The sequence below is a fragment of the Ornithorhynchus anatinus genome, chromosome 5 (assembly GCF_004115215.2).
Source record: "Ornithorhynchus anatinus isolate Pmale09 chromosome 5, mOrnAna1.pri.v4, whole genome shotgun sequence".
Lineage (NCBI taxonomy): Eukaryota > Metazoa > Chordata > Mammalia > Monotremata > Ornithorhynchidae > Ornithorhynchus > Ornithorhynchus anatinus.
Window position 1 is genome coordinate 82,896,197 of NC_041732.1, and position 17,671 is coordinate 82,913,867.

Below are 17,671 nucleotides of genomic sequence, written 5' to 3' on the forward strand. Positions count from 1 at the left end.
AATTCATTCATTCATTCAATAGTATTTATTGTGCAGAGCACTGTACTAAGCCCTTGGAATGAACAAGTCGGCAACAGATAGAGACAGTCCCTGCTGTTTGATGGGCTTACATTCTAATCAGGACTGACTGGACTGGAATGGGGAGAGACAGGAGACGAGGAGGTCAGTAAGGGGGCTGCTACAGAAATCAAGGTGGGTGAGGACAAGTGCTTGGGTTAATAATAATAGCAATAATAATAATTGTGGTATTTGTTAAGCTCTTACTACACATTGTACTAAGCACTGGGGTGGTTTCAAGCAAATCAGGTTGGACACAGTCCCTGTCCCACGTGGGGCTCTCAGTCTCAATCCCCATTTTACAGATGAGGAAAATGAGGCACAGAGAAGTGAAGAGACTTGCCCAAAGTCACACAGCAGACATGTGGAGGAGCCAGGATTAGAACCCATGAACCTCTGACTCCCAGACCTGTGCTCTATCCACTATGCCATGTGCATGGTAGCAATTAAGAGTAGTATTGCCTATTCACAAGACCTGTCCATTTTGTTTTCTCCCTCTCAGAGCTGCAATAATTTTGAAGATTCTGGTGTAAAAAAGTCACCTTATTTCAATTTGCTGTATTTTAGCCTAGTCTTTCTTCTGCTGTTGTCTCTCAGATGTCCACCTAAGCCACACAGAAATTTTTCTTTACTGGATCTCTAAAATGTTTCTTCTATCCTCTCTACCAATGGTCCTCTGATTTTAGCTGACCAAAGCAAAGGTCTCTAGAGGAAATGTAACGTCCAGCTCTGTACACAGCTCTGAGAATCGAATTTACCTTAGGCTCCTTATTAGATTCCTAGAGCAGTTCCACTAAGTGTCACATGGCACGATACTATCAGTTGTCGAGACAGACTCATATACAAAGAGGTCCTGAAGCCTAGTCAGGCTACAGCCCTAGAAGGGATGCTTGTCACACCATCAATGACTGGAATGGTTGAGGAGAATGAATGGCAACAGGATTCCCAAACAGCTGAACTCCAACTTTCTGTTGAGAAATATTCCCAAAACAAAGAAGGGTGTTTTCTCTCTGAAAGAGTGTACTTATCACTAAGATTCTCCTGCCATTTATAGCAATCTGTAGAGGGTCTTTGGAGCCCTCATCCTCAGTTCCTGTTAGAGGGAAACAGAACTGCATTTATTATTATTATCATTATTATTATTATTATTATTATTATTAATGGTATTTTTTAAGTGCTTACTATGAGCCAGGCACTGTCCTAAGTGCTGGAATAGATACAAGCTAATCAGGTTGGACACATAGAGTCAATATCCCACATGAGGTTCACAGTCATAATCCCCATTTTAAAGATGAGGAACTGAGCCACAGAGAAGTGAAGTAACTTGACCAAGGTCACACAGCTGACAAGCAGAGGATCTTGGGATTAGAACCCAGGTCCTGTGAATCTCAGCCCCATGCTCAGTCCACTAGACCCCACTGCTTCACTGTGTGTTTACTATGTGCCAAGCACTGTACTAAGAGTGGGGCAGATACAATACAATCTAATCAGACATAGTCCTGGTACCTCATGAGGTTCATCTTCTGAGGCATAGGGAGGACTGGAATTATTCATTCATTCATTCATTCAATAGTATTTATTGAGCGCTTACTATGTGCAGCGCACTGTACTAAGCGCTTGGGATGAACAAGTCGGCAACAGATAGAGACAGTCCCTGCCGTTTGACGGGCTTACAGTCTAATCGGGGGAGACGGACAGACAAGAACAATGGCACTAAACAGCGTCAAGGGGAAGAACATCTCATAAAAACAATGGCAACTAAATAGAATCTGTAATTCCCCATTTTACAGATGAGGAAATTGAGGCACAGAGAAGCTAAGTGAAGGGATTTCCCCCATATGGCATAGCCAGCAAGTGATAAAGCTGGGATTAGAACCCAGGCCTCCTGACTCCCAGTCCTGTGCTCTCTCCACTACACCATGCTACTTCTCTTGCTATGCAGCATTTTCCAGGCCTTACCCCCTGGACCTTTAAAATTTATCCCTTGTGAATGATTCTGTGGATGAATCTTTTCTACAGTACTGAAAAACTCACTGAAACAAGTGAGAGGATTGTGGATCCATCCACCCAGCATTTTACTGAGGATCATTTCTTACTGCTTGGTCAAAACTAGGGAATGTTCAAGTGGTGCCTGGAGTAATGAAAAATTCATCATGTTTGTTTTGAAATTCACCCCAAGTAAAATCATAGAGCAGACTTTGAGGGAGATTAAAGATGGAGGCAGCTGTGGCTGGCCTCGGAGTCTGTCTCAATAGAGTCGTCAAATTAAGGAGCTTGGGCCAGAGTGCCTGGCACAATCAACCTTTCATTGCTGAGTTTCAGAGAGCGGAGCTCCCTTCCTCTCTTCTCTCGGCAGAGAGGCATGGATTGCAGTCAAAAAGAAGTGGGCTGGGCCGGGGTCGACCCAGACAAATGCCGACAAATGTTACGAGGGTAATAGGAAGGACAGGGACATTTTGTGTGGGGAAACTCAGTAATTGTCTGACGTTACTTCCTGGGCACTTACTCAGAATTCATCTAGGGATGAACAGCGTGGCCTAGTGGGAAGAGCTTGGGCCTGGGAATTTGGGTTCTAATCCAGGAATCACCCTTGACTGCTGTGTAACCTAGAGCAAGTCCCTGAATTTATCTGGGCCTCAGCCATTCTCCTTCTCCCTTATATTATGAGCCTTGTTTGGGACAGGGACTGTGTCAAATCTGACTATCTTTTATGTATCCCAGTATTTAGCATAGTTCTTGGCACATAGCAGTCAGTCAACTGATTATATTTATTGAGTGCTTACTGTGTGCAGAACACTGCACTAAGTTTTGGGGACACTACAATATAACAATATAACAGACACGTTCTCTGCTCACAGTGAGTTTTCAGTCTAGAGGGGGACACAGATATTAATGAACGTAAATAAAATGACAGAAATGTGCATAAGTGCTGTGGGGTTGTGGGTGGTGAATAAAGGGAGTAAATCAGGATGATGCAGAAGGAAATGGGGGAAGAAGAAAGAAAAGGTTAGTCAGGGAAGGCATCTTGGAGGAGATGCACCTTTAATAAGGCTTTGAAGGTGGGGAGAATAATTGTCTGTCGGATAAGAAGAAGGAGGGTGTTCCAGGTCAGAAGCAGGACATGAACGAGCATCAGGATGGAGGACATCAAGGTGCAGTGATTAGGTTGGCATTAGAGGAGCAAAATGTGCAGGCTGGGTTGTAGTAGGAGAGTAGTGAGGTGAGGTAGGAGGGGGCAAGGTAACTGAATGCTTTAAAGCCTGTGGTAAGGAGTTTTTGTTTGATGTGGACATGGGTGGGCAACCACTGAAGGTTCTTGAAGAGTGGGGAAAGATGGACTGAAAATGAAATTGATCTGGGCAGCCGAGTGTAGTGGGGAGAGACAGGAGGGAGGAAAGTCAGAAAGAAGGCTGATGCAGTAGTCAGGAGGGTTAGAATAAAGGCTTGAATTAATGTACTAATAATAATTATGGTATCTGTTAAGCACTCACTATGTGCCAAGTACTGTTCTAAGCCCTGGGGTAGATACAAGATAATCAGAGTGCCCCAAGTGGGGCTCACAGTCTCAATCCCCATTTTACAGATGAGTTTACTGAGGCACAGAGAAGTAAAATGACTTGCCCAAGGTCACACAGCAGTCAAGTGGCAGAGCTGGGATTAGAACCTTCTGACTCCCAGATCCGTACTCTATTCATTATGCCATGCTGCTTCTCTTTAGCAGTCTGGATAGAGAGGAAAGGGCAGATTTTAGGGATGTTATGAAGGTTGAACTGACCGGAATTCATGTCAGATAGAATATGTGGGCTGAATGAAAGAGAGGAGTCTAGGATAACGCCAAGATTAAGGGCTTGTTAGACAGGGAGGATGATAGTGCTGTCTACAGTGACAGAAGAGTCAGGGGGAGGATTCAGTTTGGGTGGGAAGTAAGGAGTTCTGTTTTGGACATGTTAGGTTTGAGGTGTCAGCAGGACATTCAAGTAGAGAGGTCCCTGAAGGCAGGAGGAACTGGGAGACTGCAGAGAAGGTGAGAGCTCAAGGGGGGAGATATGGATTTGAGAATCATCTGCAAAGAGGTGGTAGTGGAAGCCATAGGAGAAAATGAGTTCTCCAAGGAAATGGCTGTAGATGGAGAATAGAAGATGACCCAGAACTGACCTTAAGGGACACCCACAGTGAAGGGGTGAAAGACAGAGGAGGAGCCCGTGGAGATGTACAAATATTTTATTATCATTATCATTTATTATTATTATCATCTTCATAGTTATCAGGGATCCTACCCCTCTGGGGATGGGCACAATTTGATTCCTTTAGATGAACCTAAAGAAAAACAGTGTGGTCTAGTGGAGAGAGCATGAGCCTCGGAGTCAGAAGGACCTGGGTTCTAATCCTAGCTCTGCCACCTGTTGAGAAGCAGTGTGGCTCAGTGGAAAGAGCCCGGGCTTTGGAGTCAGAGGTCATGAGTTCGAATCCCAGCTCTGCCACTTGTCAGCTGTGTGACTGTGGGCAAGTCACTTCACTTCTCTGTGCCTCAGTTCCCTCATCTGTAAAATGGGGATGAAGACTGTGAGCCCCACATGGGACAACCTGATTCCCCTGTGTCTACCCCAGTGCTTAGAACAGTGCTCTGCACATAGTAAGCGCTTAACAAATACCAACATTATTACCTGTCTGCTGTGTGAAGTTGGGCAAGTCACTTTGCTTCTCTGTGCCTCAGTTATCCCATCTATAAAATGAGAATTAAGACTGAGAGCTCCATGTGGGAATTGGATGGTGTCCAACCTAATTGGCTTGTACCTATCCCGGCACTTAGTAGAGGGCTCGGCACATTGTAAGCGCTTAACAGATACCGTAAAAAATAACCCCTTCCCCAGGGTCTGTCTTCCTCCAGTGCCATGTCAGGGTACATCCAAACCCACCCTTGTCCCCCATTGGCTATTGCAGCCCCCACTGTGGAGTGGGATGCCTCCCCCCTTCAGCTTCCCCTCTACCTGTCTATTCAGAGAACACTTCCCCTGCACTAGAAGAAGTATGGCCTTATGAAAAGCATTCAAGCCTGGGAGTCAAAGGACCTAGTGCTAATCTCTAGACTGAAGATTCGCTGTGGTCAGGGACTGTGTCTGCCAACTCTGTTATAGCGTACTCTCGCAGGGGCTAAATACAGTACTCTGCACGTAATCAGCGCTCGATAACTTCCACCAATGATGATGATAATCCCGGCGTGCCTGCTTTGTGACCTTGGGCGAGTCACTTGATTTATCTGAGCCTCAGTTTCTTTAGCTGTAAAACAGGGACTCAATGCCTGTTCTCCCTTCTGCTTAAGACTGTGACACCCTTGTGGGACCGGAACTTTGTCCAACTTGTTTATCTCATCTCTAGCCTGGTGCTTAGCACAGTGCTTGGCATATAGTAAGCACTTTACAATTACCATGATCATTATCATTACTGCCTGGAGTTTATATTGGTGTGTGATGCAGAAGCTGCCTGGCCTAGTGGAAAGAGCACGGGCCTGAAAATCAGAAGATGGGGGTTTTAACTCAGGCCCTGTCACATGTCTGCTCTGTGACCTTGGTCAAGTCATTTAATGTCTCTGGGCCTCGTCTCTAAAAGGGAGATTAAGATTGTGAAGCAGCGTGGCTCAGTGGAAAAAGCCCGGGCTAGGGAGTCAGAGGTCATGTGTTCTAATCCCAGCTCCACCACTTGCCAGCTGTGTGACTTTGGGCAAGTCACTTAACTTTTCTGTGCCTCAGTTACCTCATCTGTAAAATGGGGATTAAAATTGTGAGCCCCACGTGGGACAACCAGATCACCTTGTATCCCCCCAGCGCTTAGACCAGTGCTTTTGCACATAGTAAGCACTTAATAAATACCCCCATAATTATTATCATTATTATTATATGGGACAGAGACTGTGTCCAACCTGAATACCTTATATCTACCCCTGTGCTAAGAACAGTGCTTAGCACATATAGTAAGTGTTTAACAAATTTCACAATTAGTATGAAGACCCCTCCACCCCCCGTAGATTGTAAACTCATTATGGGCAGGGAATATATCTGTTTATTGTTGTATTATACTCTCCCATGAGCTTAATATAGTGCTCTGCACAAAGTAAGAGCTCAATAAATATGATTGAATGAATGAATATTCTGGACCTTGCAAGTGGGATTCAGACCCTAGTCAGATAAGCAAGCCTGCTGGTCCTTTTTTGGTCTTACCTAGCTACTCTTCTTTGTCCGCGTTTCCCCAGGGGAAATGCCAAGGTGGAATCTGCTAGATCCAAGTTCTGCAGAGTGCAAAAGCTCTGTTCCTCCTGGGAAAGGGGGAGTCTCAATCCATAATGCAGAAGAAAGAGTCATTTTGGGATAAAGCCCAGACCAGGGTAGAGCCTGCAAATAGGAGAGCCCCAGGGGAAAGAGTCTTCTTGATTTCAGGAAGCCAGAAATGCTCTTTGAATGTCACAGTCTGCAAGTGCTGCAGTGAGCAGTAGCTTCAATACTCACAATACAAAGTGGTGAAACATGTTCAGATTGAAATTGCAGAAATTCTGCTATTGCAGCATCTCTAAGGGCACTTTACAGTGGAAAAGTAAGTAAAATGGACACCCTGGAAAGCCTATTCTAACCTCATAAATATTGGCCTTTAGTTTGGACTTTGCTTTCATTCTTAAGCAATAATTCCTCGCTTTTCACAAACGAAGTTGTTTTCAAGCAAAATGGTATAATTGTTAAACAGATTTAAACAGACCAACTCGTTACTGAACTCAAAGTTTGATTCTCATATTGGTGATTTTTCTTACCTTGATAGAGTTGGGGTGGCATACACAGCTCTTCTCATATGAAAAGAACCAAGTATATAATTCAGCCTTGCAATCGACCAGTAATAGTTCCTGAGTGCCTACTGGATGCAGCAGCACTCTGCTCAGGACTTGGACAAGGGCAATAAAATTGGCAGACCTGATTCTTGCCCTCCGGGAGCTTCCAATCTAGCAGAACGTGACCTTTCGTGCTTGAAAGGAACAGTTTATGTTGGCAACTTGTCTTGCTTGCAGCCTCTGTTATCTGGGGATCAGTGGTGTGACAACACAATTTGTTTCAGGAACCTAGGTTCAAAGGTGTGATCGAATGAGTTTGAGCTATATATTCCTCTTTCTGTTCTCCTCCCTGCCCATAAAATCTCTTTTATTTCCCTTTCCCACTGGGGAATTCATTCATTCAATCATATGAATGAATCACTGTATGTAAAGCATTGTATTAAGCTCTTGGAAAGTACAATTCAGCAATAAGAGAGACAATCCCTGCCCACACCAGGCTTATAGGCTAGAAGAGGGAGACAGATGTCAAAACAAGTAAACAAGCATCAATACAAATAAATAGAATTTATTTATATAATTTATTTATATATATTTATATATATGTGTATCTATATATATATATATATATATGCACATCAAAAAAAGTAAACAGGCATTGATATAGATAATTATAGATATGCACATATATACACAAATGCTGTGGTGCCGGGAGAGGTGGGTAAAGCAATGGGAGTGAGTCAGGGTGATGCGGAGGGGAACTGAATCTCCTTCTCCCAAAAGCAGGGTAGGAGAGATCAATCAATCAATGGTATTTATTGAGGGCTTACTGTGTGCAGAGCACTGTATTAAGCTCTTGGGAGAGTACTGTACAACAGAGTTGGTAGACATGTTCCCTGCCCACAAAGAGCTTACAATTAAGATGGGAAGACAGACAATAATATAAATATTAACGTTAAATATTTATATAAAAATTAACATTCAGTCATGTTTATCCACTCCTCAAGAAACTCCAGGGATTGCCCTTCCAGCTCCCATCAAACAGAAAGTCCTCACCATTAGCTTCAAAACACGCAATCACCTTTCCCCCTCCTACTTCACCTCACTACTCACCTACTACAACCCAGCCCGAACACTTCACTCCTCTAATGCTAACCTTTTCACTGTACCTCAATCTCGTCTGTCTCACCACCAACCTCTTGGCCATGTCCTGCCTCTGGCCTGGAATGCCTTCCCTCCTCAAATCCAACAGTCAATTACTCTCACCCCCTTCAAAGGCTTATTGAAGGCACAACTCCTCCAAGTGGCCTTCCCTGATTAAGCCCTCCTTTCGTCTTCTTCCCCTCTCTTCTGTGTCCTGCTCCCAGCCCCACAGCACTTATATACATATCTGTAATTTATTTATATCAATGTCTCCCCCTTGAGATTGTAAGCTCAATGTGAGTAGGGAATATGTCTGTTTGTTGTTATATTGTATTCTCCCAAGCACTTAGTACTTTATGCTCTGCAACCAGTAAGTGCCCTATAAATACTTTGAATGAATTAATGCATGTATAAACAATTTATAGACCTGTACTTAGGTTCTGTGGAACTAAGGATGGGGTGAACACCAATTACCCACAGGTCACATTTCCAAATGCATAGGCAGAGCAGAAGGGAGTGGGAGCCTGAGAAAAGAAGGCTTAAATGGGGAAGGCTTCTTGGAGGAGATGTGACCTTAGTAAGACTTTGAAGGTGGGGAGCATGTTGGTCTGGCATATAAGGAGGGGGAGGGCTTTCCAGGCCAGAAGGAAGATGTAGGAAGGGGACTGGCTGTGAGGTAGATGAAATCGAGGCACAGGGCCCAAGCTGGCACTAGAGATAAGTGTGTGGATGGGTCTGGAGTAGAAGATCCCTGAGTTAAGTTAGAGAAGCAGCATGGCTTAGTAGATAGATCACAGCCCTGAAAGTCAGAAGGACCTGTGTTCTAATCCCAGCACTGACACTTTTCTGCTGTGTGACCTTGGGAATTAACTCCTCTGTGCCTCAGTTACCTCATTTGTAGACTGGGAATTAAGACTGTGAGCCCCATGTGGGCCGTGGACTGGGTCCAACCTTGTGTCTACCCAGCATTTAGTACAGGGTCTGATACATACTAAGCACTAAGCAAATATCATAAAAAAGAGGGAGCAAGCTTGGTGAATGCTTTAAAGCTGATGGTAAGGAGTTTCTATTGGATGCAGAGGGAGATGGGTAATCACTGTTTGTTTTTGAGGAGTGGGGAGAACTGGACTTAATTTTTTTTGGAAAAATAATCTGGGCAGCAGAGTGAATTACGAACTGGAGTGGGGAGACAGGAGGCGGGCAAGGCAGCAATGAGACAGATGCAGTAGTCAAGGCAGGATAGGATAAGTGTTGAGATCAGGATAGTAGCAGTTCAAATGGAGCAAAAGGGGTGGATTTTAATGATGTGAAGGTAGAAGCAATAGGATTTGGTGACAGATTGAGAGATGAGTCGTCTTACACTTCTACCCAAGGGAGGGAGAGGGAGAAAGAGCACCCCACTTCATTTTTGAAGTTGATGCTACATGCAGTGTGGCCCGATTCCAGTTTGGGAGCTTGGCTCCTTAAAGGAATAAACAGGGAAAACCTGTTCTGATCGACCTTGATACAGTAGCCAAATATCCAAAACTGGCAATAGAAGCCAGGGCAGTTCCTTTCATTCATTCATTCAATCATATTTATTGAGTGCTTACTGGTGCAATGCACTGTACTGAGCACTTAGGAGAGGGCACTATAACAATAAATTGACACTTCCCCCCCCACCACAGTGAGCTTACAATCTAGAGGGGGAGACAGACATTAATATAAATAAATTATAGATTTGTACCAGGGAGTTAGCACCTAATTCCTGCACCTGGGCCTTTACTTGACATAGCCTGCCTTCCTCCCTGTTTCTTTCTCATGGAGCTCATGATGTTATTCTCATTTTACAGATGAGAAAACTGAGGCATAAAGAAGTCAAATGGCCTACCTAAGTTCACACAACAGACAAGTGGTGGAGTTGGCTCTAACCTCTGACTCTTGGTCTCATGCTCTTTCCCTAGGCCATCAATGCTTTCAAGGAACCTCAGAAGCCATTACTGAATCCTGGGTGGTCTGATGAGCTGAATCATAAAATCAGCCCCTTAAGGAACTCAATCCACTGGAATTGGGGTGCTGATTTTGTCTTGCAAATCTCTGATCACACCATTTTCAGTGGATGCAATTATCCAGTTGGAATCTTAAATTTATGGGGAGATGTAAATAATATAATAAATGTAAATTAACAGGACAGGACTCTGATGATTTACCAAAACTATTTCCTTTTCTTCAGCTGCCCCCAGACAGTGCATTGAACTGCATTTTGATGAAAAATACTCTATAGAACCTTCTTGGGAGTGTAAGTTTGATCACATTGAAGTACGCGATGGACCTTTTGGCTTTTCTCCAATTATTGGACGTTTCTGTGGACAGCAAAATCCACCTATAATAAAATCCAGTGGCAGATTCCTGTGGATTAAATTTTTTGCTGATGGAGAGCTAGAATCTACGGGATTTTCAGCTCGCTATAATTTCACACCTGGTAAGTAGAGTTTCCTTTTCTGATATGAATAGGTTTATTTTCTTCGGGAGACATCTGAATGCAGAAGTTCATCTTTTTTCAAGAATAGCATATTTTAATTCGGTAGACCATTTTATGTATCTCATTTTGTTCAATTCAGAAATGTACAGATTAAAAATCACCTCTCCACAGTGGACTTTTAAAACCCGTAGTGCAAGTGATTGAGGTCTTTCTGAACTAAGCAGTTTGAGTGAGATTTTGTAATGCAAAAGCCCTCTGGATTCCTGGAATCACAGAGAGGATATGAACATTCACTGCAGCACGTAAAATAATTCCAGGAAAGTGACCCATGGAGAAGGACTTTTAAAATAGGGTAAATCATTTCTGAAAATAGCATTATTTTTTACTTGTTTAGATCCCACTGAGGAGAAAACTAATCTCCCTTCAGAAAAGCAACTAAGAAACACCTCAAGGATACCTCTACAGCGAAGTTCATTTGCTCTTTATAATTGGCTATTGTAAAGAAAAGTCCACAGTGATCATACCACATCTGGCACCATACTGAGCTGATATAATATGATAAAACATGTCCTTTCCAGTCTCTCTATTTTATTTTGGTCTTGGGGCTGCAGGGGGACTGCACTGCAGTGATTGAGGTTTTGATAAAGTCGGAAATGTTTCTGATGTACGGAACTCAAATCACCCAAGCTAAATGCAAGGAGCGGGGCTTGTAATCATTTCTCTAACTGTCGGTGTCTGGCCACTGTCTCTCTGGTTGTGGCACAGCTAATAACAGCTCTGGAACAGAAATAACCCAGTTTGGCAACTGGACTTTTGGGTGATTGTTCTCAGGGAGAACGTAATGTCCGTGAGTGAGTGCATCTGTGGTTCTATTCCAGTAATGATCTCCTGCTTCTCAGGCCAGATGTGCTTTTTGTGACCTTGGAACCCATATGGCCAAAGGCCTCATTTATCTCAAAGGGGAAGGGGAGATAATCAAAGGGGAACTGGATTATCTAGCAAAGTACCTGCCCTAACAATAGGGGATGTCTCAGAATTTCTGCGTTTGAGTCCTGGTCTTCTGGGGGACTTTGACACTCTCTTTTTATTTCTGTCTCAGTCTCTCTGGTTTCCTTTGTGAGGATTTCTTTCTGTGTATATCTATTTTACTCATATGAGTTTCCCCACTGGGTGTTTTTGTGTGTCAATCCACTGGGGTGTATTCTCTTATATCTGCTACTATATTTATGTGTTTCTGTGTGTGCCTGAATATCCTTAGGTGGGTCTCCAAAACAGACTATGGTATGTTTGTGTGTGTGTGTGAATGTCCTTAGATTGTGCGTCTCTCTGATTCATTCCCTGCATCTTTATGTTTGCCTATGTGTCCTTGTGTGCTTTGTGTGTTTGTATGTGTGTCTGGGTGTGTGCATGAGAGTGTAGGTAGGAATGTGTGTGTGCATGATCTCGGTGCATGATAAACATATGCTCGGATGTGTTTCCGGAACCTTGTGTGCATTTGTAGAGGCATGTTAAGGTTTATTCGATAGTATTTATTGAGCACTTACAATGTGCAGAGCACTGTACTAAGCACTTGGAATGTACAATTTGGCAACAGATAGAGACAATCCCTGCCCAATGACGGGCTCACAGTTTAAATGACTGTTTCCAGGTTTCCAGTGTTTGGAGGTATGTGCTTATCTCTAGGCTTGTGTCACTATGTTTGTTTGTCTGATTGTGTATCTGTCTGTGTTTTCATTGGCCCTGAGACCTGGGGAGCACCAGGGGTCTGGGAATCCCTGGGGACTTGGGCAGCTCCAGTGGCCTGAGGAGCTCTTAGCTAGAAGAGGGAACGGGCTCCTGGTGTAAGAGGGAAGGCAACTCGGCTTGGCCCAACCCGGCTGTCGGCTCTCCCATCTCCACCCCTTGCCCAGGAGTCCTGGGACGCTGGCTGCTTCCTGCCTGAGATCTGGGGGTCGGGGGGGATGTCCCAGATTGGGGTCACAGCCAGATCAGGTGCCTTTTCTGGGTTTTATAGGCAGCAGTTGCAGCTTGAGTTCTGGGGGCAAGGCAGTGACGTGGTGTTTAGGAGAGTTGGCAGTGCTCCAGGTTGGAGGGAGGGTGGGGTCTGGTCAATCAGGTTAGGTGGTATGTAACCAGTACTGTGGCTGCAAAGGATCATAGTTCTGTGGGAATGTAGTGATCTAGGGTGAGGTGACCTTCTTCCTTGAGCAGTACCCAGTTGGATCTGAGAATTAAATGTGGAAACTGTGATTTTTCTAAGAGACAGAGACTGAACAATGTCATTTCTGCATCAGCCCAACGGTTGGCTCTGCCCAAGATTCTGACTCCAAAAAAAGCCACAGAAAGTTTGGAGGAACTGAGTGGGGGTTGCGCTTCTGGGTGTTCTGGAAGCAGGGTGACCTTATGGAAAGAGCCCAGGCCTGGGAGTCAGGTCTTGTTCGGCTCTGTGGTTTGCCTGCTGTGTGATGTTAGGCAAGTCACTTTACTTCTCTCTGGCTCAGTTCCTTCATCTGTAAAATGATGATTAAATGTGAGCTTGCCCTCCCTCTCAGAGAGTGAGCCTCATGTGTGTCAGAGACTGTGTCTGATCTAGAGAAACTTACTAGAGAAGCAGCCTGGCGTAGTGGAAAGAGCATGAATCTGGGACTCAGAAGGCCATGGGTTTTAATCCTGACTCTGACACTTGTCTGCTGTGTGATCTTGTGCAAGTCACTTCAATTCTCTGTGCCTCAGTTCCCTCATATGTAAAATGGGGATTGAGACTGTGAGCCCCATGTGGGCCAGAGATTGTGTCCATCCCAATTTGCTTGTATCCACCCCAGAGCTAAGTACGGTGCCTGGCATACAGTAAGCGCTTAACAAATACTATTATTATCGAATTTCCTGGTAGCTACTCCTGGGCTTAGTACATTGCTTAGCACAGACTAAGAGTTTTAAAAAAATCACAATTATGATTAGTGTATGTATCCTTATATTTAGGGATGAAGTTTCTATCATACCCACCTTTTCCTTGACTAACACTTCATGGCCCTATTACTCATGAATCTAATTTGAACACTGTTTTGAGGTTTCCAACATCCTTCATAGTTCCTTCTACATTTTTTTTGTGTGGTATTTGTTAAGTGCTTATTATGTGTAAGGTCCTCTACTAATCACTGGGGTAGATAAGAACAAATCTGGTTGGATAAACTCCCTTTCCCATATGGGTCTCATAGTCTTAATCCCCATTTTACAGATGAGGTAACTGAGGCCCAGTGACTGAAGCAAGTAACTCATCCAAGGTCACACAGACAAGGGAGAAGTAGCATGGCCTAGTGGATAGAAACTGGACCTGGAACTTAGAAGACCTGGGTTCTAATCCCAGCTCAGTCAATTGCTTGCTGTGTGACCATGGATGACTCACTTAACTATTCTCTGTCTCAATTTCCTCAACTGTAAAATGGGGATTAAATTCAATTCCCTTCTACTAAGGCTGTAAACCCCAAGTGAGACAGAGACTATGTGCAACCTGATTAACTAGTATCTAACTTGGCACTTAAGCAGTGCTTGAGACATAAAGACTTAACAAGTGTAAAAATAATAAAATTATTATTAATAATAATGATCATCTTTATTGGGTGTCCCCTCCCCCTTCTGTTGGGGAGGGATTTGGGGAATGATTCTATGTTCACCTTGTCTACACCCTTCATGATGTAGTAATCCTTAATCATATCCTATCTCAGCCTGCAACTTTCCATATTGAAGAGCCCCAGCCTTTTATATCTATCTTCAGATGGAAACTACTCCTTTTATCTGAACATCTTGGTTCACCTCTCTGTACTTTCTCCATCTCTATAATGGTATCCCTGTAGATATCTACAAACGAGAGGGAATTTAATCCTCAGATGTCTGCACAAGACATTCTTCTCAGCATAGAGAACACTGAGGAAAGGACATAGAACCAGAGATACCTCCATGATCACTACTGTCAGGAAGAAAGAGGAGAGAGCTAATTGTGGAAACTATTGGCCTCTCACCACTTTCTGGCCAGATTCCTTCTGGAGATATTACTGAAAAACTGAATTGTAATGTGGCTTCAGACCAAAATGCAACCCGGCAGATATAATCTTCACAGCATGACAGTTACAGGACAAATGCAGAGGGCACATCAAGACCTCTATACTGTGTTCATTGACCTTACAAAAGCATTCGACCCCATCCACAGGCCAGGGCTACAGAAATCAAGTGAATATGGTTGGCCTGAGACATTCGCCAAGACCCTTAGGCTACTACATGACGAGATGGATGGTTGTGATAGATTGACAGTGACTCTGTCTCAGATCTTTTCTTCCATCACCGTTGGAGTGGATCAGGGCTGTGAAGTTTCTCCCATCCCATTTAACCTACTTTATACTAGTGCGTTTGAGCATGTTACAAGAGATTCTGGAATCTAGAATCAGAATACACTCCCAATTCGGTGCTGTACCATCAAAATTCAGCAGGCGGTTGGTTGCCTGGACAGGTAGCTGACTCAGTAACTGCGGCAGTCACCACTGCCCACATTCACAAGTTATTTTCAGGATTCCTTTTTTGTAAAAAACACAAACCGGTATTTAAATGCTTACTATATACAAGGCACAAAAGTGCTGTGGTAGATTAAAGTTAACCAGGTTGGACACAGTTCATGGGGCTCACAGTCTTAATCCCCATTTTACAGAGGAGGTAACTGAGGCACAGTACAGAGAAGTGAGGTGATTTGCCCAAGGGTACACAGCAGACAAGTGGCTGTGCTGGGATTCAGGTCCTTCTGACTTCCACACCTGTGCTTTATCCACTAGGAAACTGCTTCTCTCTTCTGTTATAACTTCCTTATAACTATAAGCTTATTGACTGTATCACTATTGAGTGGCAGTATCTGAGATTGGAACTAATAAAGTAGCCACAGTTTACCAAATTAATGTTTTGTATCCCTTGACTATAAATGGGACTCTAGAGATAGTTATTTCTTGGCAGCTGGTCGAATTCCTAAGAGACTTATTAGCCTCTGCTACCTCTCTTCCCATTAAACCTATTCACATACAGCTGCAAATAGCATCATCAAGCAATGTTTGGAAATAAAACTATCTGTCTCAAAACCCTTTAATGTTTCCTCATTGCTTCTTGAATAAAACAAACCCCCAGGTCATTAACTTCAAGGCTTTCCACCAGTAGAGCGCCATGGCCTAGTGGAAAGAGAACGGGGCCTGGGTGTCTGAACCAGGGTCTTCCACATATCTGCGGTGTGACTTTGGGAAAGTCATTTCACTTCTCTATGCCTCCTTTACCTCATCTGTGAAATGGGGATTAAGACTGTGAGCCCCACATGGGACTTGGAAGGTGTCCAACCTGATTAACTTGCATCTACTCCAGCACTCTTAGTACAGTGCCTGGAACATAGAAAGTGCTTAATAAATGCCATTAAAAAACCCATAAAAAACAAAAATTAGTGGTTCCCTATCACCAGCTGTTCTTTTCTCCTGCTCTACCCCAATTATTAGCACTTTCTAGGCAAACATCCTACAATTCATTGCTTGTGACTTTTTGCCTCCTGCCTTAACTCGACTTAGAACATCCTCCCCATGCAGCGATACCAAATCATGTTCTTTCCCTCTTAAAAATCCAGGAGTCATTCCCCAATTAACTCCATCATTTTCAGCTTTCTGGTAATGCCAACCCCTCAGCCACTTCCACATTCTTGAATAGAAGTCGTCTATAATAACGATGATAATAATGATAACAACTGTTGTGCTAAGTTCTTATTATGTGTCTCTGGGGTAGATGCAAGATAATCAGGCGAGATACAGTCTTTTCTGAAGACCATGCTTTACTCTGAGGCCTGGATCATTTTTCTAAAATGTCATCCTGCAAATGCTTCCTCACTCCTCAAAACCTTTAGTGATGTCTATCACTACATCAAGCAGAAACTTCTGACCACAAGATCTCGCTCCCTATTTTTCACATGCCTCCCATAACACCAGCCTTACTCTTTGTTCCTCTCAAGCTAATGTAATCACTGTACCTCATTCTCAGCTCTCCCACTTCTTACCCAGTGCTCACGCTCACCCTTCTCCCTGGGCCTCCCTCTCTCTCTCTGAATACAGCAGACTAGAGCTCTCCACCCCATTAAAGCCCTTTGGAAATTATATCTCCTCTGGGAGACCTTGCCCATTTATTTTTCTTTTCCTAATGCCATATTCTCCCAACTGAGAAGCAGCATGGCCTAGCGGAAAGAGCAGAGGCCTGGGAGTCAGAGGACCTGGGTTCTAATTCTGGCTCTGCCACATGTCTGCTCTGTGACCTTGTGCAATTATTTTAGTTTTCTATGCCTCATCTGTAAAATGGTAGTTTTTTTAATGGTGAGCCCCTTTTGGGAAATGGACTGTGTCCATCCTGATTAGGCTATACCTACCTCAGCATTTAGTACAGTGATTGGTGCATAGTAAGTGGAAAGAGCACAGGCTTGGGAGTCAGAGAAAGTGGGTTCTAAGCCTGGCTCCACCACTTGTCTGCTGTTTGACCTTAGGTAAGTCATTTAACTTCTCTGTGCCTCAGCTCCCTCATCTGGCTTCCGGCCCCTCCACTCTACCGAGACTGCTCTCTCTAAGGTCACCCATGACCTCCTTCTTGCCAAATCCAATGGCTCCTACTCCATTCTGATCCTCCTTGACCTCTCTGCTGCCTTTGACACTGTCGACCATCCCCTCCTCCTCCATACCTTATCTCACCTTGGCTTCACGGACTCTGTCCTCTCCTGGTTCTCCTCTTACCTCTCTGGCCGATCATTCTCGGTCTCCTACACTGGAGCCTCCTCCCCCTCCCATCCTTTAACTGTTGGAGTTCCTCAAGGGTCAGTTCTTGGCCCTCTTCTGTTCTCCATTTACACTCACTCCCTCGGTGAACTCATCCGCTCTCACGGCTTTGACTACCATCTCTACGCAGATGACACGCAGATCTACATCTCCGCCCCTGTCCTCTCCCCCTCCCTTCAGGCTCGCATCTCCTCCTGCCTCCGGGACGTCTCCACCTGGATGTCGGCCCGCCACCTAAAACTCAACATGAGCAAGACTGAGCTCCTCATCTTCCCTCCCAAGCCTGGTCCTCTCCCAGACTTCTCCATCACCGTGGATGGCACGACCATCCTTCCCGTCCCGCAGGCCCGCAATCTCGGTGTCATCCTTGACTCG

General features: G+C 44.2%; 1 protein-coding gene across 6 annotated transcripts in view; it reads left to right on the forward strand.

The window, feature by feature from the left end:
* NETO1 (neuropilin and tolloid like 1) overlaps positions 1 to 17,671 on the forward strand; it is a 148,155-nt gene that overhangs the window by 16,307 nt on the left and 114,177 nt on the right. For all 6 annotated transcript variants that reach the window (XM_029064300.2, XM_029064301.2, XM_029064302.2 and 3 more), the window contains exon 4: positions 10,221 to 10,469. In XM_029064300.2, coding sequence (XP_028920133.1) covers positions 10,221 to 10,469 — 249 coding nt within the window. The remainder of the gene's footprint in view (positions 1 to 10,220; positions 10,470 to 17,671) is intronic.